Here is a 26,141-nt window from a genome sequence, read left to right as displayed (position 1 = left end):
GAGAAAGTTATTGACTTCAAAAAGAAACCTTGATGATGGCGAAGACTCTGAGACCTAGTACTCACTCAGCTTTGTGGACTGGAGAGAGGTGCGATGATTTGGGAAATGCTTCTGAGTGTGTGCTTGTTGCATTGCTGGGTCAAACGTGAAGCTCCTCTTTATGTTCTTGCTTTACCTTTGAGTCTTCTTGGTGCACTCCTGACTCCTCTTGAAACGTACCTTGCTTTATTTTGTCCTTCTCCTCTACTCTATAACACAGTGAACAAAACTTGGTGAAAGCTCAAGACTCCAGCTTTCCTACTGGACAGGTTCAGCCATGCACCCAAGAGTGATGGACATTCCAAGAAGAATGGAAATGCACCACCCAATTTGGCAATACAGTATCATTTTCCTTTAAACAATCATAATTTTTAGAACTGGGTAGCTTAACTTCAATCCTCCATAATTTGTATTTTTCAAACCTAGAAGACAAAAAATTTAGAGATATACTATCTTGGGTCTCTCTGGGGCATAAGTACTGTTTGCAATGCATTTAACTGAACTGTGTCATACTTAGCCCTTCATCGTGTCCTTCCACAACAGATTGATGATGATGTGCTGCATGGCGCCCTGATGAATATTGTCATGGTTTCTTTTGTTAGTGTTTGTCTTTGTCACACCTTTCCCCAAATCCCCTTCCCCATCCTTTCATCGAGCCCCCTAGCCCCGTTCCCCTTGGCTGTGTGAATTATTGAGGTGTGACTTCATTTTACACCATAAATGGATCACACACTTGCTGGGACGGATGAGGTGAAAGCAAAACAAACTCACTGCATGATCTTCTAGTACCTAAGCAAGATTCCACACCAGCCCCATCAACAGCATCATTAACGCCTTGTGTTGTGTGTTGTGTAAACACAACCTTGTCCTACCACTCTTGAATCTGAGCCCACTTCTCCTGACTCCATGATTTCATTTCCTAAGTTTAGTTTTTAAATACTAGATCACCACCATTGCTCAGAAGTTTATATTGCTAGTTTTTACTATCATATCAGGTCTTGTGTGTCAAATACCGTCATTGTGGTAGTCTGGTCTCAGTCTGGTCTCTTATATCTTATGATATAATATGATCCACTGACTCTCTGTTTTCTTTCAATCTAGTTGACAGTGATGGATAACCCTTTGATTAATCCTGCAATTGGCGATCACGCATAGGTGGGAGTGTCAACTTCGGTCTGCCCTATTTGTGCGCTAGCGTGCTGCTACTACTACTACCACTGCCTACAACCCCCTTACGATGCCATCTTTGGACAAAACCCTTCAGTAAGAAGACTCCCTCACTTCATCTATTCAGCTGAGAAAAGAACCATGGATTGAAGTTAACCTGTTCATTAATTAATTAACTCCACCTAAAGAACATGTTGCTAGATGTCTCTAGGTTTTCATAGTCAAAATAAGAAATGACAGTCATCTCCTAGTGTTCAATATAGTTGTAGAGAGCAATAGAGCAAGGGTATAAGTAATTGACATACACTTTTTTAGCATATTTAAAAAACAGGCTGCACTTAAAGACAGCATTGCAAACTAAAACACCAAAATACAAATTTGAGGCATAAATCAAGTAAAATAAATGATCCCCTTTTTATTTTTAACAAATACAAAAACCCACCATTTTCACCCACTACAGGCCCACTCCTCTCCCCAAACAAGTAGCTCCATCCCCAAAAAGTCCAGTATGAAAAGATTTTGACCTCCATCCCAACTCCACCCCAACCTCTCCACCCACAAGAAGTGTCCCCCCTCCAAAACAAAAAATTAAAAAAAGAGTCAGAAGAGGATGTTCTCCATGCAGGTCAGGAGATCATTGAGGGTTGCCTCTATGTGTGCCACCTGTCACCTAGGCACACAAAGTGTTGTAGGACGCGACGTTGGAAGATGCAGTCTGAGTGCGAGTGGGGGCAGCAGTGGTGGAATGGGGATGGGCTCATGCCAGCTGGCGGCTGCGATGACGGTGCACTTGGGAGGCTGGAGGCGCTAGCGGCTGGTTGGAGGAGCTAGGACTGGCGGGCATGTTGGCTGCTGTCTGGGCTTTGTCTTCCTCCTCCTTAAGGGCCCCCAGCTGCCAATAATCATTGGGGATGCCCTCCCGCCTCAACCTAGCTTCTATCTCCTGGCGAGTTGGATATCCACTAGGAATAGCTATAGCAGGAAAGAAAAAGGAATATGCAAAGCAAAACACAACGCTGTGGGATAGCGTAACTGGATGGACGGAATGCGGAACCAATCAAACATTCACCCCCAGTCACAGATCTGGGTTTAATCCATCCATTATTTTGCTCACCATGCCACCCCAGTTTGAACCCAGCCATATGCAAATCAGTCTTGACCCTGTTCCTCATGGGAACAGTCCAGCCCGAACTGCCAGGCCAGGTTCTCCCTGGACCGGAAACAAGCATCCTGGGACCGGTTTCGGGGTTTCACCCCTCATCAGCCAGACTAGCTTGAATCCAGTGGCACAGTGAGCCCGGGACCCACGTCTGGGCATACCCGGCGCACTTAGGGCGGCAAAAGCAAAGCAAAACACAACGCTGTGGGATAGCGTAACTGGATGGACGGAATGCGGAACCAATCAAACATTCACCCCCAGTCACAGATCTGGGTTTAATCCATCCATTATTTTGCTCACCATGCCACCCCAGTTTGAACCCAGCCATATGCAAATCAGTCTTGACCCTGTTCCTCATGGGAACAGTCCAGCCCGAACTGCCAGGCCAGGTTCTCCCTGGACCAGAAACAAGCATCCTGGGACCGGTTTCGGGGTTTCACCCCTCATCAGCCAGGCTAGCTTGAATCCAGTGGCACAGTGAGCCCGGGACCCACGTCTGGGCATACTCGGCGTACTTAGGGCGGCAAAAGCAAAGCAAAACACAACGCTGTGGGATAGCGTAACTGGATGGACGGAATGCGGAACCAATCAAACATTCACCCCCAGTCACAGATCTGGGTTTAATCCATCCATTATTTTGCTCACCATGCCACCCCAGTTTGAACCCAGCCATATGCAAATCAGTCTTGACCCTGTTCCTCATGGGAACAGTCCAGCCCGAACTGCCAGGCCAGGTTCTCCCTGGACCGGAAACAAGCATCCTGGGACCGGTTTCGGGGTTTCACCCCTCATCAGCCAGGCTAGCTTGAATCCAGTGGCACAGTGAGCCCGGGACCCACGTCTGGGCATACCCGGCGCACTTAGGGCGGCAAAAGCAAAGCAAAACACAACGCTGTGGGATAGCGTAACTGGATGGACGGAATGCGGAACCAATCAAACATTCACCCCCAGTCACAGATCTGGGTTTAATCCATCCATTATTTTGCTCACCATGCCACCCCAGTTTGAACCCAGCCATATGCAAATCAGTCTTGACCCTGTTCCTCATGGGAACAGTCCAGCCCGAACTGCCAGGCCAGGTTCTCCCTGGACCGGAAACAAGCATCCTGGGACCGATTTCGGGGTTTCACCCCTCATCAGCCAGGCTAGCTTGAATCCAGTGGCACAGTGAGCCCGGGACCCACGTCTGGGCATACCCGGCACACTTAGGGCGGCAAAAGCAAAGCAAAACACAACGCTGTGGGATTGTGTAACTGGATGGACGGAATGCGGAACCAATCAAACATTCACCCCCAGTCACAGATCTGGGTTTAATCCATCCATTATTTTGCTCACCATGCCACCCCAGTTTGAACCCAGCCATATGCAAATCAGTCTTGACCCTGTTCCTCATGGGAACAGTCCAGCCCGAACTGCCAGGCCAGGTTCTCCCTGGACCGGAAACAAGCATCCTGGGACCGGTTTCGGGGTTTCACCCCTCATCAGCCAGGCTAGCTTGAATCCAGTGGCACAGTGAGCCCGGGACCCACGTCTGGGCATACCCGGCGCACTTAGGGCGGCAAAAGCAAAGCAAAACACAACGCTGTGGGATAGCGTAACTGGATGGATGGAATGCGGAACCAATCAAACATTCACCCCCAGTCACAGATCTGGGTTTAATCCATCCATTGTTTTGCTCACCATGCCACCCCAGTTTGAACCCAGCCATATGCAAATCAGTCTTGACCCTGTTCCTCATGGAAACAGTCCAGCCCGAACTGCCAGGCCAGGTTCTCCCTGGACCGGAAACAAGCATCCTGGGACCGGTTTCGGGGTTTCACCCCTCATCAGCCAGGCTAGCTTGAATCCAGTGGCACAGTGAGCCCGGGACCCACGTCTGGGCATACCCGGCGCACTTAGGGCGGCAAAAGCAAAGCAAAACACAACGCTTTGGGATAGCGTAACTGGATGGACGGAATGCGGAACCAATCAAACATTCACCCCCAGTCACAGATCTGGGTTTAATCCATCCATTATTTTGCTCACCATGCCACCCCAGTTTGAACCCAGCCATATGCAAATCAGTCTTGACCCTGTTCCTCATGGGAACAGTCCAGCCCGAACTGCCAGGCCAGGTTCTCCCTGGACCGGAAACAAGCATCCTGGGACCGGTTTCGGGGTTTCACCCCTCATCAGCCAGGCTAGCTTGAATCCAGTGGCACAGTGAGCCCGGGACCCACGTCTGGGCATACCCGGCGCACTTAGGGCGGCAAAAGCAAAGCAAAACACAACGCTGTGGGATAGCGTAACTGGATGGACGGAATGCAGAACCAATCAAACATTCACCCCCAGTCACAGATCTGGGTTTAATCCATCCATTATTTTGCTCACCATGCCACCCCAGTTTGAACCCAGCCATATGCAAATCAGTCTTGACCCTGTTCCTCATGGGAACAGTCCAGCCCGAACTGCCAGGCCAGGTTCTCCCTGGACCGGAAACAAGCATCCTGGGACCGGTTTCGGGGTTTCACCCCTCATCAGCCAGGCTAGCTTGAATCCAGTGGCACAGTGAGCCCGGGACCCACGTCTGGGCATACCCGGCGCACTTAGGGCGGCAAAAGCAAAGCAAAACACAACGCTGTGGGATAGCGTAACTGGATGGACGGAATGCAGAACCAATCAAACATTCACCCCCAGTCACAGATCTGGGTTTAATCCATCCATTATTTTGCTCACCATGCCACCCCAGTTTGAACCCAGCCATATGCAAATCAGTCTTGACCCTGTTCCTCATGGGAACAGTCCAGCCCGAACTGCCAGGCCAGGTTCTCCCTGGACCAGAAACAAGCATCCTGGGACCGGTTTCGGGGTTTCACCCCTCATCAGCCAGGCTAGCTTGAATCCAGTGGCACAGTGAGCCCGGGACCCACGTCTGGGCATACCCGGCGCACTTAGGGCGGCAAAAGCAAAGCAAAACACAACGCTGTGGGATAGCGTAACTGGATGGACGGAATGCAGAACCAATCAAACATTCACCCCCAGTCACAGATCTGGGTTTAATCCATCCATTATTTTGCTCACCATGCCACCCCAGTTTGAACCCAGCCATATGCAAATCAGTCTTGACCCTGTTCCTCATGGGAACAGTCCAGCCCGAAAAAGAAATATGACAAATTATAAACCATGCTCTGTGCCAACAATTTTTTCAAAAGTAGAGTGGCACAGTAGCAGTAAATTGCTGATCCCCTAGGACCACTGGAATTTGACGTAGCTGATTACGACGAGTCACAGGTCCATTTTGTTACTCACACATGCCTCTCTGTAGTTGACGATTGTCAAAAGGGTAAAATTTGAGCTGGTGTGAATCCTTTATGGAAGCCCTGAAATATTAATCACTGGTACATAAATGTGGCACATGCCAAAATGGATGTAAAAAAACGTTTTTTGGGGTATCTTGGACAGAACTTTGAAAAGAATAAAGGACTGAAGTACTAGGAGGGGACAGAGTGGGCACTGTGAGGGAAGGGAAACACATCTTTCAAGTTTGCAATGAGGTAACAACTTTGTAAATGCTGCATTATCTGAAGCAGATGCACATTGCACAGACAACACTATTGTACTGCCGAATTGAACCACGTTGCAGTCATGTCATAGTAGTATGGGTGAATAATGGGGCGGGAGGTATGATGATGGGTGGGAGGATACATATCTGCCGAACATCAGCTACAGTGAGTGAAGGTAAAAGACAGAAAATTACAATACCCCCACTTCTAACCAAAGCTTTGATAACAATGCTAGCCAAGCGAAGTAGGTGAACAGCCGACTCATCTCTCTCCAGAACAGCTCCCTCATTTATTTTAATTCAGCTATTCTATTTACGCTTTAATACCACCATTTAATCTTTACTCTCTCTTGTCTAGTCTTTGACTATTCCAATCCAGCCATCCATATTTATCCACCCATCCATCTATACACTCACCTGTCCAATATCCACCCTTTCAAGCACCCTGCTTTCTCCTACCCATCCATTTACCCATGTATCGTTAATTTCCATAGTTCGTTACTATCTACCCATTCCTCACTTGAGCATCAGCTTTTATCCATCCACCCTTCACCCACTGAGGCACACTTTCAGCCCTTTCATCCGTGCATTCACCAACCCATGCATCTCCTATCACTCACCTATGCATCCTTTCCTTTCACCCACACATCCTTTCAGTCATATACCATTTCACCCATTCTTTATTTTAGCAGTCCATCCTTTGTTTGCTTTTCCATCAAGCCATCATTTGTAGCAATCGTTTTTATGAGCTTTTGACTGCTGACTTGCAGAGAGAAGAGGCCATCAAGATCTTAACCCCCGCTGTAGCTGCTAAACAAGGGGCTTCACAAGCAATGCCCTGGCAGTGAGTATATTAGTAATTGTCAGTGAGCAAGAGCAATATGACTTACCAACACCTGTCCCTGCTGCCACCGGTTCTCCCCTTCTGACCGCTGCTGCATCCGACAAACTGGTGCTGCCACTGGTCCATGCACTGGTGGTCGGTGCAGCTGGAAAAATATGTTACACATTTTGGATTACAACAAAATACAACCACAATAGATCATTACAGTGCTATCTTCTTCTATCATTCACTTTAGGAATTTTGGTGTTTATTAGAAAACCCTGGTAGACAAATCAGCCACAAACGTTTCGTAATGGCGGGCAGAGCTAAGTCACTGAAACACAATAAAGGGATAGAATACTTTAGCCAATCCAGGAGACCTATGTTGAGGTCTTGGTTGGCTTGGTTGAGTGAGGCAAAGAAAACCTTCATAAACATGAGTAGAAAAGGTTACTTGGGCATGCAATCTTGTAGGTAGAGTACCTGTCCTAAAAATCTGTCCTCTTAGTATGAAAGTACCAGTCCTCACCTCAAGATATATAAGGGGAGAAGGAAAAGCTAAGTTCAGTAACAAAGCAGAAGAAAGCTACAGACAGGAGGAAGTCAGGTACAGAAACATGAAAAATAGATAAATGCAGGGATAGCAAGAATTTAATAAAGCTTAGATAGCACACAAATATTACAAGAAAGGTAGACAGGCACAGTAAAACAAACAAAAAAAAATATTCGAAATGAGGAGAGGTGAAAATTAGGGAAATAATAATAATAATAATAATAATAATACAATAGGAAGACTTACTGGGGCCAGGAGATCTGTCAGCATCCGCACTAGTGGTGGCACTGGCCCCCTCGTCTCCTCTGGCCCCACCTCCGATGTTGCCCTCTTCTTCCCCTTGGTTGCTGAGGTAAGAAATTAAGAAGATTTAAAAAAAAGATTAACGGTACAGTTAATCCCCCCAAAATATTTTGACAGGCAGAGCAAACATTGTACCTTTCTAAATCAGATCGACTAGTATTGATCAGCTCAACTCAAGTTGACCTATTATTTTTACTTCCCTAATTCCTACACCTAAGCCCTACTCCAAATTTCGTAATGTATGGGCCATTTTTACAAACTTTGGATGTGGGCAGTACCACAAGCCTTCTTGCAATGCTTTCCTGTGTCAAAAAAGAGCAGGAATATGCTGTATCTACAACATATGATGCAGTCCTGTCCTTTTCCCCTGCTTTGGCACACTATGGGCTGGCATGAGCCAATACACGCACCCCTGCACCATGCTGCAAGGGTGCCTGCATTGCAGGGATGAATTTGTTTTTGTGCAGGATGGACCCCTTCCTGCAAGAAAACAATCACAAGAGGAGTTTTACATTTCCTGTGTGTGCTGCAGAATGCAGCACTCATAGAAAAAGGAAAAAAACGAGGAGAAATAGCAATATTTCTACTTGTCTTGCATCTTCCTTACTCCTCCCCTGGGGAGGCTTAGGCTTTTGACTCATTCCCAAGTTTACAAAACCTTGTAAATCTGAGAATGCGTCAAATGCCATGGGAGTCACGAGGGAACACCAATGGCACACCTCCCTGTTGCAGGGTGAGTCAATGCAGTGACATGCGCTATGTTGACTCCACATTTACAGGGCTGTGAAGAGTCACGCAGGGTGACTTTACGTGGCATTGTAAATATGGCCGTGCAGTGTGTGCCGCCAGCCTATCATTAAACGTGGCTTCCGGCAGCGCAGAGGAACTTGTAAATATTGCACTACATTCACAACTACGTACCACTAACAATGGATTCATATTTCAAAGAATGATCTTTGCTTCTCAATCATCTTGTATGGGGCGACTCAGCCTCTATTTTTTTCAATGCACAGATGCATACATACCATGCTATCATGCTACACATCACCTGGAGATTGCAACTGGGAGGGACTGCATAAGCTACATAAAGAAAGGCACGGAGAAGGGAATGCTAACTCACTGATATTACTTATTACTACTACCAATATCTTACTCTTGGTGACAGGAGGAGTCTCTGTCTGCATGGCTTCTTAAAAAATCAGCCCAAATACGCACCAACGAGTACAATAAGGAAGCGCTGACTCACCTTGCTAGCTCAGACTGAATCACATAATAAATAAATGTAACCTTAACTTACCTTTGAGAGTCAGCACTGCAAAAACATTTGTCCTGTGGAACACACACTACAAATAAATAACTATGACTCACGGAGTCCCGACACCCCGAGGCCCAGCAGGTCAAGCAGGTCCTGTACACAGTTGATTATGGCCACCCAACCATGTTTCAGCTGCTGCTGCTGGGTTCACTGGAACCCAGTGTGTAGACGAACCAATAGGCGCACCGTCCCCCACTGCTGGTGACGCTCCCATAGGGCATAACCATTCCCATGGCTACCACCTGCTAACAGCCTGGAGGGGAGGTGACGCTGCACAAAAAAGACAAGTGCTGCCACCTCTGGCTCGGTGAAAATGGGGCAGGCTGCACCCTTTGGTGGCGCTGATGCCCATCAGGTAAGCGACTAGTAGTCGCATCAGCACCACCACTCCCTCTGCCATGGAGCTGAGTGGGAAAAAAAAGAGGAAGAAATAGAAGGAAGGAAGAAAGAAAGAAAAATATTAAAAAAAGTGGAGAGAAAAGCAAAAGAAAATTAAGTATTCAAAAAGTCACAACAAAACACTCCAAATAAATGACACAAATGTAAAGTACACAAACACAAAGACACACACTAATAAAATAAAGGAAAAGGAGGGGTGGATAATTCGGAAATGGGTGGGAATGAAAAGATTAAGGGGGTCATTACGACCTCGGCGGTCTTGTAAAAAGACCGCCAAAGCCGCGGGAGACAGAATACCGCCATTGCCGGTGGTATTCCTGGCTCCCTATTATGACATTTCCGCTGGGCCAGCGGACTGTAACAGTGTTACCGTCCGCTGGCCCAGCGGAAATGTAACATCACCATTGCTGCCGGCTCGTAATAGAGCCGGCGGCAATGCTGATGTGCAGCGGGTGCAGTAGCACCCGTCGCGCGAGCTACGGGGCTATGCCTGGGGGCCCCTGCACTGCCCATGCCAAGTGCATGGGCAGTGCAGGGGCCCCCATGGGCACCCCAAGTCCCCTTACCGCCAGCCTTTCAATGGCGGTGTTTACCGCCACGGACAGGCTGGCGGTCGGGGACTCATAATCCCCAGGGCAGCGGTGCAAGCACCGCTGCCCTGGGCATTGTGACCGCCAGGTAGAATCCTGGCGGGATATTGAAGGGGCCGGCGGTATGGCCGTGGCAATTCTGCCACGGTCATAATTGCTGGCGGAACACCGCCAGCCTGTTGGCGGTGTTACCGCCACCTTACCGCCGCCCGCCAGGGTCGTAATGACCCCCTAAGTGTGGATTAAAAGTTAGACCCAGCACCATACACAGAGACAAAGAAAACAAAATGGCCGAGCTCATGCGAACCGCGTGGTGCTGTTTGCGTGATATTTCCCACACAAGAAAGCAAATCGCACTCAAGATCATGAAAAACATAGCGCAAATGGGCGTGTCGAGGAACTCCACCCGCTGATGGAATTCCAAAGAACTTGGAAGATTTTAACCACTTTTTGGAATGCCGCATAGTAGGACTCCGCGAGCTCCGCCCACCTCTACTTTGTATATGTTAAACCTGTCAGCCTTAGAGTGGTCATCCCCCAACTTTTTACCTGCCTCCCTCTATTTTTCTGACCCTGTTTTTGCTGGTTTTAGGACTCTGCACACTACCACTACTGACCAGTGGTAACATGCATGTGGCCACCCCCTTAAACATGGTAACATTGGCTCATAACCCACTGGCTTATTTAATTTACTTGTAAGTCCCTAGAAAAGAACATTAGAGGTGCCCAGGGCCTGTAAATTAAATGCTACTAGTGGGTCTGCAGCACTGATTGTGCCACCCACATTAGTAGCCCCTTAACCATGTCTCAGGTCTGCAAGGCCTGTGTGTGTAGTTTCACTGCCACTTCGACTTAACATTTAAAACTACTTGCCAAGCCCTAAACTCCCCTTTTTCTACATATGTCACCCCTAAAGTAGGCCCTAGGTAACCCATAGGGCAGAGTGCTATGTAAGTAGAATCAGGGCATGTACATATTTCATACGTCTTGGTGGTGAAAAACTCACAAATTTGTTTTCCACTACTGTGAGGCCTGTCTTTCGCATAGGCCAACATTAGAACTGTCCTTATATATTTTTAAGTGGTAGATTCTGATCTGAAAGGAGTCGCCCAGAAATGTTTAGTATTTTAGATTGGTAACAGAATATCCTGCTTACTGGTGACGTTGGATTTAATATTACTATTTTAGAAACAGCACGTTTAGAAAGTGGGCATTTCTCTGCACTTACTGCCATCTGTGCCTTACAGCCTGTCCCCAATCCACGTCTGGTCTGTGCTAGTTGACAGCTCCCCTTGTGCATTCCACCCAGACAGCCATAATCACAGGACACTCAGTCACATCTGCATTCATCTGCATACTGAATGGGTCACCCTGGGTAGGAATGGCAAAAGGGCACTCTCTTACACTTCAAAGGCCAGTGGCCTGCCCTCACACAAAGGACTGATAACCCCCCACAGGGATCCTGGCAGACAGGACTGGGCTGAAAGGGAAATGTGCACTTCATGACCACTCTTTGAAGTTTCCCCCACTTCAAAGGCATTTTTAGGTATATATACTGGGTCTCTGACCTCACCAAATCAGACACTTCTGGACCTACATCTGGACTCTGTCGGAGGGACTGCCTGGTTGCCCAAAGGACTCATCTGGACTGCTTTGCTGAGGAGAACTGATGCCCTGCTTGTTACCCTGCTGCCTGCTGGCCCCTGACTCTGCTGGAAGGACACTGCCTTCCCCACAAGTGCCCTCCAAGGGCTTGGATTGAGCTTGCCTCCTGTTCTAAAGTCTCAGGGCCACAAAGACTTCACCAATGAGAAGAAAATCCCTGTCCATCGGAAAATCGACGCAAACACTGTAGAAATCAACACAGTGCGCCTATTGGATCAACGCAGCTGCTGCTCATTCTTAACAGCGCATCAAGGATTTTCAACGCATTATCCCTGGGCGTCAAAACATCCCCACAGCTCAGTGAGGAACCAAGGCCACGCTCCTGGAAAGCGACACATCCCCTTGCAGCTTGGAAAGAAACAACACATCGTCTGTGCCGTGCTGGAAAATCTGAGGCAACACCTTATTTTTTTACGCATCCCCTAATTTGCGACCCCATGCGTCGTTATTTATGATGCATCTCAGGTCCTGTGTGTTACAAGGATACAACCACTGATTCTTAAGGATTGAGGCTCATTTAAACCTTCAAAAATTGTATCTTGACTTGTGCATATTGGATTTTCGTTATTTTGATCTTAGTTTATTTAGATAAATATTATGAAATTTCCTAAATTTTCAATGTGGTTAATGACATATAATTTCACATTTTATGGACTGATCCCTTCCTACAAAGACACATAGGGGTTTCCCACTGGGGCATCTTAAGCTTATGCATAGAATCCACTACAGAAGAGTTCAGCTTCTGCAGTTTAAAAGGGCTATTAATAGCAGGTTCCTGGGGATAGACGAGAACCTATTGACACACATTGTGAGAATGTTCCTCAATTTGACCAGACTGGTCCAGTACGGAAAAATGACTGAGGTTGTGATTGGCAGGTCTTTAAGGCTTGGATATCACTTGAAGCTAATCGGCACTACATAAGAACAAAATCTGGCAAGGTATCAGACACTGTTCATAAACTCAGATTTGGTGGTTGCAAGAAGTGATATTCCTAGAAAAGGTAGTTCTGAGGTACCCAAAAAAGAATTGTGGTACAGAATTGCAGATTGGTGCATGAAGGCTGAAAGGGTGATTTATAAGGCTTGTTACTGCCTCATGAATTTGAGAAGGTGGGGGGTCTGTGGCGAATATATGTTATTAATTGAAGGGCCTACAAATGATTCACCAAGGATGTTTTGTGATTGAGAAAAAACTGTATGGAATTGGACATAAAAGCCCAGACTCTCTCCATGCTGTGTAAAGGGGACTTTCTTGGATAACCTCTGCATCTATGATGATGCCTAATTTTAAATGTGTTCCTTTTAACTAATGACGTTTTGAACAACTTTTGTCCTTTGCAAACGTACATGTTTCTTTTTTTTGCTCCTGCTGCACATTCAAAATATCTGCAGCGGTAGCCAAAAGGCCAGATCTAGCGTCTTTACCAATGCTTGCTGTATTTTCAATTGCACTTCTCATAAATGTTAACTTACTGTATGTTACATATGAAACACACTCTTATTTCTCTTGGTTTCTTTCTAAAATATTTGATCTTAAGGGAAATATCAAGTTTATCTGTGTTGGTATATGACAATCATAAATATAATAATAACATTGATGTATTCCTTTTGAACTCAGTATTGGTGATTGTTTACCACGTATTTTTTATTTCCATCAGAGTGTCTGTAGTGATACCTCCATGCCAAAAGTCCCGCCATGCCACCTACTTTGATGTGGCTGTATTGCGGTGTTTACTGCAGCCTCACTGGTCTGAGGAAGGCACACAGTGGTCCCTGATGTACTACTTTCAGCGACTGCGGCAAATGCTGGAGGAGAAGCCAGAGAAACCCCAAGAGCCAGACATTGCTCCTCTTCCCAGACCTCGTAGCAGTTCAATGGTTGCTGCAGCCCCCTCCCTGGTGAATACTCACAAAACACAAGTAAGGAGAACGGCATAGCTGGTTTACCTTGACCAAAGCAAGAGGGGGCTAATGCCTTCATAAGGCAATGATGCATGTATCATTTTTCATCTGTCTGTCCAAGATCATCTTTAGAATGAATGTGTGAGTCGGTCTTGTTTGGTTCATTGAGGATTTTGGCATTAATAAACTTAATTAAAAAGTCATTACCAACCTTCAGTGGTTGAAATGCCTGATGACGTATCTCCAGAGCTTAATTTGGCTGCTCTTGACAACCATCTTACATAGAGTTCATTCACTAATGAGCCCACCCATTAAGGTTGTTACATTCATCAAGCTCATCTACTGATGTGCCTCCACCACCAAAAGCAGTTATCTCCCCACCAAAAAAGATGTGGCCCTCATTCCATTCCAGACGATCTGAAAAGCTAATGCTCTTCTTCAACCTCCTAAGTATTAAATTATGACACCTTTGAAAGCTGAGCTAATGAGGAAAGTTAGAGAGAAGCATGTACCCCTCTGTAAAAATTATACTGTCGATTGTAGTTAGCTTTTTAGAATCAGTTGTGAAAAAAATATTCTCACCACAGCCACTACAAATACTATGACTCCCAGGCTAATGGCAAAATACGTGCCCCTTGAGCAAGAGCTGTCTTTCCTTCAAGGGAATCCTCACCCAGATTTTGTAATCATCCCTCCAGTAAATAAGACCTATTCCTCAGTTTTGATTACTTCAGTACACTCAGACATATAAGTATAAGGCTGGATGCCATTGGGAGGAAAGTGCACAGCACAGCCGACATAGCTTTCAAGACAGCCAGAGCTACAGCATTAGGGTATCTGATTGATAAGTCATAGAGAAGACTATGAGGAATTTTCGAAAGGACCTTCCAAAAAACAGAAGACACAACTTCAGAGACGTCCTTAAAGAATAACCTAATACGTAGACTGTAAATCTAGCACCATAAAAATATTGCCTTAGTCTGGCTCTTAGGTGATCATGTTGATTGAGGCTAACAGATCTAAAGCCCGAGGTCTAGTTATAAATAATGAATCTCCCATATACAGGGCCATCTCTCTTTGTCCTTCATACCAATTAAGAGATGCTAAACAAGATAGCAGAGATGAAGGCCCTGAAAACTGTAGGGCTCAAGGAAATGAAATAATTCTTGGCATCTCTTAACTGAAGAGGTGGGTGATGTCACCAGCAACTACCTCATGGGGTTAAAACTCTTAGTGACACACTGAACTGCCACAGTAGCAATGGTGTAAGTAATATCAACAAAGGCAACAATCAAGAGGCATTAAGGGCCATATGTACGAAAGCTTTTTCCCATAGGCACATAATGGGTAAAATCCTTTGGTACATCTGGCCCTAAATGTCATCAACCATCAGCCTCAATGGCAAGTCCCTTGCTCTAACTAGGCATTTCTTCTTATTGTTAATTACTTTGCGGAGAAGTTTTACAAATCATCTACAAGAATGGCAAAGAGTATCCTGGGATAGGTGATTAGTATTGTGCAAAATAATCATGGCCTTTATTTCAAGATTTTGCTTGGATCACTTCCTCCAAAGAAATCAACCAAATTCAATATAACATTACATCAGACAGAAAGCTATACATGTCTGAGAAAAGGCCAGTCTTAAAAAAGAAGCAAAAATCTATTCCTTATATTCACTGATTCAGAAGAAATATTCAGAGAAGGATACAAGTCAGTTTTGAACCAAAAAAACACATACAAATAGATCAGAAAGGAAAAATTCGGAATATTATCTTTACATCAAACAGCTGTATTTAGAATGCAGTATGTGATCAAATTTCAGGATGCTTACTTTCATATCTCGGTAGCGAAGAAGCACAACATTTTCCTGAGGTTTGTGGTGAGCACAACACATTATCAGTACAAAATCTTACAACTCGTGCTTAAATCTGCACAGTCTTGAGATACATTCTAGTAGCTGTTAGTTGCTTAAGGAGACAGCAGATTTGCATGTACCTTCATCTAGCCAGTTGTCATAAATTCATGCAAAAGAACTTGCCTTCTTCAGGAATGTGAGTGTTGCACTTTTATTTCTAAAATACAAACTGTTAGCACAGTCTGTTTTCTACTTGAACTGAGTGAGGCCTTCTGTTCAATCTGAGTCTTCATTTTACTGCAGTATCATCAATTGAGTAAGAACTCCAGAAAATATGTGCTGGCAAGAGAACATAGGACGTTTAATTACAAACTTGTTGGGAGCTAGGTGGCAATGTTGACTGGGATATTCTAGAAAGAGTATATAGTGTGGTTCACCATCCTTTTGCCTACTTTTCTTCCTTTTGGGTTCATTGTGCAAATGAAGGATCTTACAAAGTGTAACGAAGAGGAAAGATCTCTCAGTTCTGAGGCATTTGCCAAGGTGTCACTCTCCAACCTGCGTAGATCAGCAGTTCCAGACCTCGCATCAGACCTGGGGATGAACATATTCAAGAAGGTAAGAGGCCACATAGAATTTATATCTGTCTTCATCACAAACTGTTGTCGAACTCTTTTCTAGTAAAAATTATACATGGTTTATGTGCTAACCATTATTGGTTTTGGTCTTTTGGTCTTGAAACTCAAGAAATGTTGCACCTTTAAAACTAAGCTATTGTAGTGTTCCTTGTGAAGGAAAATATCAATCATCCATAATCATATGACAAGTGGACAAGACAGGTAAATAATCAAAAACTTTACTGGTTAATCAAAAAAAATAATTCTTAGGAACTGTTTACATAACTCACATTACCAATGATGCTTTGTATCAGAGTTTTCTAGCCTCAGTCAAGATGGGCACAGAAGCTATATGTATTCAGATTGTCAGAGGGATAAGTTGAGTGCAGAAGCTATATGTATACAAATTTGTCAGAGGAATACATCCACTTTTAAACAGCATTTCTTGCCTAAAAACATATAAAATCTAGTAAGATTTGTGTATGTGTTATACTTCTCTAGATTCACATGTCTGGATTGTTCCACCATCTAGTGGTTGGGTCTGAAAACTGTATCCAAAGGTATAACATTTTCTTGTGTGCATTGACCACACATGAGGTAGTTTAATTTTGCTTCTCTAGATTCACATGTCTGGATTGTTCCACCATCTAGTGGTTGGGTCTGCAAACTGTATCCAAAGGTATAACATTTTCTTCCGTGCATTGACCACACATGAGGTAGTTTAATTTTGCTGCTGAGCATGAGCAACATCGAGAGAGAGAGAGAGAGAGTGATGGGAAAAAAACATTTTAGGTTTTGCCCTAAGTGACAACATAAGTTAGCCACAGTGGCCTTGCACCAAGTCTTTAACTTATGCCTACCCAAGGATTATTAGTTGAAAGCGTGTTGAATGTTGTGCAGCCTTCAAACCATGACCTTTAAAGAGAAGGGAGAGGCAAAGGTGGGTACATTATGCTATGACACAGACCAAATATATTTCCCCTAAGAATGTGGGGCTATCATCATCGGAAGACTGTGGTAAAAGAAACTGTACAGACTCAGGGAGAATAGTATGAATCAGAAGTCAAATAGGCGATACTGGTAGATATTCATTACACAAAATCTATTCTGAAAATATTATCTCAGTGCTAAGAAATGAAAGTGCCTTGGAGCTGGCAGGCTCATCAGACTGAGTGTAGCCAAAAGCTCTCTCTAGGCCTAAAGAAAAATACTGAACACTCAAAGGAAACAAAAAACAAGCATTTGTAGTGCCAGTAGGTCTGACTTTAAAAGGAATGTTATATTGTAATGTCTATACAGCCTACACATCCTTTGTCCCTTATACTTTCTCAAGGCTGAAATGAAACAAACAAAATTGATGAAATCAATTAGCCATAGTTTGCGGCCTAATCTTACTGTTCAAACATAGTTATCAGGGTGCAATGTTATTGTGTTCATTGACATTGCAATATGGCCACCAGGTGATGGTGTTTAGGGCAACACTGCTTACGCATACTCTTGTCTGTCTTCCATTTTTATTTCTTCTGCCTGTCCCTTCCACTCTTCAGGTGCATATGCTTAAAGCACAGCATCTGCTTTGATTTCCCTCTAGAGACATGCACCCTGGTCCAACACAGCTACAGGTCATATCTTTATGTTTTACCTTTTTAACGTATTCATTCAGCAGTGAGCCACTCATATGCTTACTCCCATAACATGTGATTCACTTTGCATCCTTTTCATGTATGTTATAGGTATTAAAGGCCTAGCCTCAGCTTTTCCTTCCTCCTGCACTTTACTTTGGGAGAGGCGCTTAATACACAGCAACCACTTGTGCCCTTTGAAGTAGAAATCACAGAGCTTCTGATCAGCAGTATCCATGGTACCTACTGTTTATGTAGTGATATCTTTTATCTTTTCATTTACACTTATTTTTAAATCATACAGTACCCGTTTTTAGGTCATAAGGGATTAACTACGAATTTTATGTATTTTCACAGTATTATGATGGGTCTAGTGGGTGAATATTTCCAACCCTTTTTGGACAACTCAACACTGACATTCTTTCTCAGGACCTACACATAAACCTTTTTATGGGGACCTTATATTACTCATCTTGTAAGTGATATTTCTTTACGCTCCTATTTCAAACACCCTTTATTTTTTCAGGGGCTGACTAGCCTCAAGATACACCCACTCATATATACTTAAATAAATATTTTTTTATAGCTTCATCTACCATAATTTTTTAATTAATCCCCAACATTGGGTATGTTTAATTTGTGACCAGTCACGGTTCTTTTAAACATACTAGCACTTTGTTATATTAAACACTAATACCGGCACTTGTAGTCACATCACTTATATCACGCCATGAAGTTTTATGGATAGCTAGTCTTACCATGGCTTACAAGTTTGTGGTGGCAATAATTCATAACATGAGACTTATGGGACATGGATCACCCAGACCTGTGTCTGGTGGAGAACTCTACAATTCCAGCCTTTAAAGTAAACATGAGGCCTCATATCATCCCTCTTATACCATAAAACATTTAATTATCATCACCATGGTCTCCACTTGAATCCAAACAAATTATTCACATAGATGTATCACCTTAATAGATGTACACTCATATACCAATACAGACATACATGTGGCCTACTGTAATCAAACTCATTTTGTTGCTATTTTAGTTTCATACAAATCATGATCAATCGGTGTAATCAAGATTTTATTTTGTTTGGTTGCAGCCTTGAGAACGTCCGAGGGACGAATCGTGTTGGCTGTGTAGATGTTTGATCTCAACCATCTAATATGTATACTCAATGAACATCTGATTTAAGTATTTATGGTCATGTGATTGTTTCTATTTGATAATTACTTGCTCTGATACAACAATATTTTCTTTTGTAATTGAGGCAAGACCAGAGGGCTGGAAGTTTTTAGGGACACCCTTGGGCAGCAGGGTGTTTGTCACAGTTGTAGCACTGTCACATTTCCATTACAGATCTTCATACCCTACTCACTCTGGCTGTACAGTCAAAAGTGAGGCAAGGTCTTTCCCACAGCTACCATAATTGTATTTGTATGGTAATATGAAACATCACCAGTAAATAGTATGTGAATGGATATGCATTTGTGTGGAAGAAAGAACTGTAAAATAATATTGGTGTTGGTTAAAAAGACAAGTGACAGTTGCATTGTCAAACCAGACCTAAACATCCACGTAGGCTAATGATAGCCTTCCTATCATATGTGCCACTGATAGAGTAAAACATCATAAATTAGCTAGTTAGTTAAGATATTTAAATTGCAATACAATGTCATGTCTCTGCCCCTGTAAGTTCAAGTCAGAAAGCTGGATAAACAGAAAACATTATCACAGCTGTGTAGAGGTTAAACACCTTTTTTTGTGGAAGCACACTATTTTACCCCATCAAAACATGTACTGCTGCCTCTCAACATGTGGAAGTAGCCAAAGCCCACTCAAGTAATGTTCACAAAATTGTGTGGCAACAACTGCACTGTCAAGCTAGACAATAAAAAGGAGCCCTCTGGGTGGAGAAGAAAACAGTGCAAACAAACATTCAAGCCCTATCTCAGCCCTGAAGGACGATTGTGATCAGAGGAAACTTAAACTTGACACTGAAGCAAGAGAAAAAGCCATTGATGTTGAAAAGATTAAAGAAACTGATTGAGGCTGAAGAAGAAGAATGAATATTGTTCTTAAGAATGTACTTAAAATAGTGCATAGAGGTCCTGATAAGGAAACAAAGTAGCTGAACTGCAGGAGAAGCATTTTCAAGAAGACACTCAGCTACCCATTTAAGGACAACTGATATTGAGGAAGACACGTCAGGGTTTGGATGTAGTCTCCCCTCAGGAAGATATAGCTTCTTGGCCCTCAAAGTTATCTCCTCCCGATGAGTTATCTATATATCACCGACTAATAGGGCGAGCAGCTAAAACATGACTTACAGTTGGAAGAAAAGCAGAAAGAGACTTGCTTTCTAAGAGAAACGCTACATCAAATACAGATGAAACATTTCTTTGATCCAATGCTACCTAGCATGCCCACCACAGCAGGGGATCGTTCAGGGAGTCATCATCATCATCTAAGCAATTCCTGGAGTGGATAAACAACATGAGTCATTATCACAAGACCCAATTCATATTAAGAATAAGATGCACGTGAACATGCTCATTGTATCTACTGGCAGAAAGAATGGATGCTCCAGAATCCCCAGGGCATCCTCCAAATAAGGACAGCAAAAACGTTGATGCTGTTGGGAGGAAAACAGAGAGGCCTGCATACATACAATGGAGAATTGCAAATAGAGGTGCAGTACCTGCTGTAGGAACTCATAAAGAAGAGAGGCAGTTTCAAATACATGCTTAAAATGCCCAGGAAGCTGCACATATTGCTACTAGACAAGCACAATCTCAGAAGGAATCCCTAGCTCATATTTGCAAGGCTCAGTCCTAAAGTACAGGCTAACATTATCAACACATCATTCACAGGTGAAAACTTGTTTCTAAGGATTATGGAAGACTCCTTTAAACACATGAAAAAAGATAAATGACACCACCAAAGCAATGGAAACCTTGCAAACCTAAACACCCTTTAGAATATATATAACTTTAAATAGAAGAGGTCATGTTAAATCAGCTTTTCAGCTACCCTTTCAAAGGATAGAATTTTCAGGAAGCCACCAGATTACTTCTCAGTAGCAATAAGCAGGCAATCATAAACAGACATTTAATCGCAGAGATAGAGGAGACTGAGGCCCACAGAGGTGTGGGCCAAAACAAGAAATAAATCAGGCAAGGCGACCACTGATCACAACCTTCATGTCAGGGTCAGAATAAGAGGTTTTCAGCAGGAGAGACTGACAATCACATCAGACAAGTGAGTACTAAATGTTATGAGACTGTGCTTTTGCATAGAATTGGAAGGAAATTCTCCAAACATACTACAAGAGAGACAGGCATACAAGTAACTCCACACCACAAAGATTGTCTCGTTATGGCCATGCAGTAACTAGACATATGGGAACTTTTATTAAAAAATCCAATACAAGAAATACCGAGTGCGGAAGGCAACATGGATGTTTTATTTCATATACGTTCTGATTCCTAAGCAGGATCTAATGTTAGGACCCTTTCTAGATTTGAGGTTTTCCATCAGATATGACAGAACATCACGATTCAAGAGGCCAACTCTACAAGAAGTAATCCCTATTATGGCACAAGAAGATTACTTAGCAACAATGAACCTTAAAGATGGATATTTCTGTGTCAAACATTGAGGATTCAGGAACCATACCTACAGGTACATAAGAACAAGTTTATAATGAAACCTATTCCTCACTTCATACCCAAAGGAGTTTCACATTTTCATGCATATTAATCCATCCACGACCTGCGTTCTTCCTACATCAAAGAATACAAGCTATCCACACACTACACATTAGGAAGACAATCATAGATTACTAACAGGAAACCAAAACAATTTCAAAAACAGAACACTTCTTCGAATCATATGCTACCAAAACAGGGGGAACACTTGTATCCAAGGAAACAGTAGTGTTAGAAATGGGGTTTCTGGTTGGCTAGGGTATGCACCTCAGCCAGGCAGGCAGAACCTACCCACTCTAGTCAGGGCAAAGGAGTTACACGTCCAAGATAACCCCTGCTCACCCCCTTGCTAGCTTGGCACAAGCAGTCAGGCCTATCCCAGAGGCAATGTGTAAAGCGTCTGCACAACACACACAACACACGTGACGCAAAATGTACACCACAAAGTAAACACAACACTGAGCTATGTAAAAATAAACTGTATTGCACAAAATATATTTAGATCAACATTACACATAAGTAATACCCTGCTACCTTAGCAGTTGTCAGAACGTTACACAAGTTACTAATACTCTGCAAGAATACGCAGTTGTCACATTAGAACACGTAATTACTCAGGATTCTGCAACATAAGCAGTAGTCAGGAATTACAGTAAGAATTCTATGCACTTGTCATGAATAACTTGTAAATACCCATAAAAGGAACTTTAGAGAACATATCACAAGTCATAAAAATACATATCAGCATGTCATGCCCATAAAAGGAACATTAGCACATATATGTAATGGCAGAAAAAGCAGGTAAAACATATGAACCTCCCAAGGTCCATACTAGGCTCACTGAGCCACTATATCTCTAAAAAGTACCTGGTTTCCCAGTGCCTTGAAGGAGGAGCATAGGGGGCCCCCTGCGCTCCTGTGTGCTCACGGGGGCCAAGCAGTGCTCCTGGGGGGAGAGGGGCGGTTGGCACCCTCTCCTGGTAGGAAACGGGCCCCTCTTGGGGCCCACGATTTGGATGGGGGCCTGCCTCGGCCTCCTCACACCCTGTCCTCGGGGTTGGGGCTAGGCGAGGCTCAACAACAATTAGGGCGAGCGGAAGGGGGCCTCCGTAGAGGCTCTCCCTTCCCAGTTGACAAGGAGACAATGCCGTTTGAATTTAAAGAAAAAGGAAAAAGGAGCGTCCTGCTCCTAATGCATAGTCCGGGGGAAAGGAACTCCCTTTCCGCCCCCGGGCCCTGCGATGCTGGAGGCAGCCGCCCTCGTCCCCGGTGCGGCTGCCTTTGGAACGCTGGGAGAGGCCACACCTCTTCCCTACGTGCTGGGATCCTCTCCGGAGCTGATCCTGTGTCTCACGGGTTGCGGCGGTGATCCCCTTGACAACAGGGGAGCTGGCGTGCACCCCGGGGGCACTACTCTAGTTGCCGGGTCCCTTGATATCCCTTTCAGTGATATCCCTACATTTGCTTATTTCATCTATAATCATTTTTTACCTGCATTTATCCAGATAAATATTATGGGGGTCATTCTGACCGCGGGAGCACTGCCAACAGGCTGGCGGTGCTCCCATGGGCATTCTGACCGCGGCGGTACAGCCGCGGTCAGAAACGGAAAACCGGCGGTGTCCCGCCGGTTTCCCGCTGCCCTGGGGAATCCTCCATGGCGGCGCTGCAGGCAGCGCCGCCATGGGGATTCCGACCCCCTTACCGCCAGCCTGGCTCTGGCGGTTTTGACCGCCAGAACCTGGCTGGCGGTAACGGGTGTCGCGGGGCCCCTGGGGGCCCCACCACTAACAGGGCCCCACCAAGATTTTCAGTGTCTGCCAAGCAGACACTGAAAATCGCTACGGGTGCAACTGCACCCGTCGCACCCCTTCCACTCCGCCGGCTCCATTCGGAGCCGGCATCCTCATGGAAGGGGGTTTCCCGCTGTGCTGGCGGGCGGCCTTCTGGCGGTCGCCCGCCAGCCCAGCGGGAAACTCAGAATTACCGCGGCGGTCTTCTGACCACGCAGCGGTATTCTGACGGCGGGACTTTGGCGGGCGGCCTCCGCCGCCCGCCAAAGTCAGAATGACCGCCTATATATTTTTCTAAACACTGTGTGGGCTATTTTTGTGGTGTTATATTGTGGTATTGTATGGTTTATTGCACAAATAGTTTACACATTGCCTTCTAAGTTAAGCCTGACTGCTCAGTGCCAAGCTACCAGAGGGTGGGCACAGGATAGTTTGGATTGTGTGTGACTTACCCTTACTCGAGTGAGGGCTGGACTTTTTTTCATATACCCATCCTGCAGTTACACCAGCATTACCTTTGGAACAAAGTGGGCCAGGAATATTTTCAGTTTTCTGTACTCACTTCTGGCCTCATCCAGACCCATCTGGTTTTCACAAAAGTGATGGCAGTGGTCACTACCTATTGAATGAAAGTGAAATTAAAATTATGAGCAGATGCTTGGGTTTCTGTCCAACTTCTTTACCAAAACTTGTGGGTTTACACATTGCTTTGTTTAAATGTATATGGAAACTGAAATTGAAAAGATTTTTCCATAACAAAAGCTCATTAAGAGCAATAAATACAGTGGACACACTCTCCCCCTCCATGATACAGGTTTTAGAGGATCTTGACATTAGTCCGAACTTGGATACAGGTTGTGGTTTTGAAACACACCCTAGATTTACTCCAGCTCTACCACCAGACAATACAATTGATTTATTTTCCCAAGCTGTGACACAAGACTTTTATGAGTTAGAGAACTCTTATACTATGGTCTCTAGACACATAGGATGACATAACATCACCAGACAGCAGAGAACAGCACTACAAGGCCTTGCCAAGCACACTAATATTATAATCAAAGAGGCTAATAAAGGCGGAAATATTGTTGTGATGAAAAAAGATGATTACAATTGTGAGATAGAGAACTGTTAGATGATCAGGCAGATGATAAGGCTTACCTGCAACTAACATGCAATCCTGTCAATGACACCAATACAACACAGACTCAGTCATCAGAAGGAGAGTGTTTGATATCGGAAGGAGAATTCAGCTTTTGTTCAAGATCGCCATGCATCTACATTTTGCCTTAGATTCACAAACAAGGAGCAGGATTCCCGTCTGTCAGGCCCATCATATTTGGCATTGGGTCTCCGACAGAGAGGATATCAGAATACATTGATGTATTTCTGCAAGTATTAATTTGCAACTTACCTTCTCACATTAGGGCATTAGGGGCACAAAAGACTTACTCAGTAAGATTTCAGATTTTGACTGGACAGAAGGTACCCTACTGGTTACACTTGATGTCGATTCATTATATACCTGTATCCCCAAAGACAAAGGGATTTTTGCTGTACCCACTTTCTTAGAGACACATGATGCTACTCTTTACTAACATACAAAAATGTTATTAGATTTGATTACACTAGTCCTGGACAACAGCATTTTAACACACAATGGATTATGGTATTGCCAAATACAGGGTGCAGCAACGGGCAAAATTCTCACCTTCTTTTGCAAACCTGTACAAAGGGTTGTTTGGAAAAAAAAAACATTTGGTCAGACTGCCCCTCACAGAACTCATCTTATATTGGGAACGGTACATCAATGACGTTCTTCTATTTTGGTCAGGCACTGCTGATGAGCTAATTACATTTGCACAGCATCTTAACAACTATCCCTATAACATGTAATGGGATTCTCCATGCCACTAGTGCACACCCTAGGTCACAGATTAGGGAAATATCATATGGTGAAATGACCAGAGTAAGACATAATTCTAGTGAAGACTCTAAGTTTTGTTGGAATTACACAACATGGATACTAGATTCAGGACTAGAAGGTACTCTGAGAGACTACTGACAACTGTTAAAAACAAGACCAACAATACAAAGCGTCATAATCTTTTAGTTCTTAAGGGCAAGAATAAGAACAAAAAACATGATAGTCTAATCACACCATATAGTCCACTTAGTCATGATGTCTATAAAATTCTGCACAAACATTGACATCTTCTACATCTTGATGGGATGCTTAAGGACATGTCAGGTGCCCCCAACCAACCCCTTGCTGTTGGTTGAGTAAGGAGCTCCCAGGATGCCCTAGGCTGTTTCCCGGCCCATAACAAAGTGCACAGATTGGATTTTAGTTGTTTAAGGAAGCAGGAGTTCAGGGGAATGGGGATGTTGAGGAACAGATAGAGAAACTTGGTAAGGGCTACCATTTTTGACAAAACAATGCGGCCAGTGAGGGATAGCGGAAGACAGGTCCATAGTGTTATCCTGTCCTCCAGCCAGGCCATTGCCTTGCCATAATTTGCCTGCCATATAACATCAATGTCTCAACTTAACCAGACTCCAAGGTATCGAACAGGTTCCTCGACCCATCAGAGTGGGAAATCAAGGGTAGGGGATGTAGTGAGGGGGAGCAATATTGACTTTTCCAAGTTTACCTGCACGCCCGAGTGTTCACCGAAGCGAATCACTTCTTGTATCATTGGGGTCAGGTTAGTACGTGTGTCATGGGTATATAGGACATCGTCTGCGTACATGGAGACCACCAGGGCCCTAGAAGTAATGCCACTACCTCTGTCTACATGGTTACATGGCAATGGCAAACAGCAGGGGCAAGAGTGGGCAGCCCTGTCAAGTTTCAAACTCTTTTTATAAAATTTTCAACTGGTGCATACCAGATCAAAACAATACATACAGAACAGCACTGTACTTTGGCACCAAAGGTGGAGAAAAGGAACAGCAATGAACACCTCCCTCCCTCCTAAACCCCCCACAGACACTCTGACATATCTGGTCTCAATTCTCAAGCATATGTGTCCCAATCCCACCCCTCCATCCCTCCATAGTTTACAGTCCTCAGCGATCT

General features: G+C 44.3%; 1 protein-coding gene across 1 annotated transcript in view; it reads left to right on the top strand.

The window, feature by feature from the left end:
* UNC80 (unc-80 homolog, NALCN channel complex subunit) overlaps nt 1-26,141 on the top strand; it is a 2,774,722-nt gene that overhangs the window by 472,905 nt on the left and 2,275,676 nt on the right. Inside the window, exons 8-9 of the mRNA XM_069225668.1 lie at nt 13,213-13,474; nt 15,798-15,929. Of these exons, the coding sequence (XP_069081769.1) occupies nt 13,213-13,474; nt 15,798-15,929 (394 nt within the window). The remainder of the gene's footprint in view (nt 1-13,212; nt 13,475-15,797; nt 15,930-26,141) is intronic.

The sequence above is a fragment of the Pleurodeles waltl genome, chromosome 3_1, assembly GCF_031143425.1.
Source record: "Pleurodeles waltl isolate 20211129_DDA chromosome 3_1, aPleWal1.hap1.20221129, whole genome shotgun sequence".
NCBI lineage: Eukaryota > Metazoa > Chordata > Amphibia > Caudata > Salamandridae > Pleurodeles > Pleurodeles waltl.
Note: the sequence above shows the minus strand (reverse complement) of the source record. Positions and strands in the feature narration are given on the sequence as shown.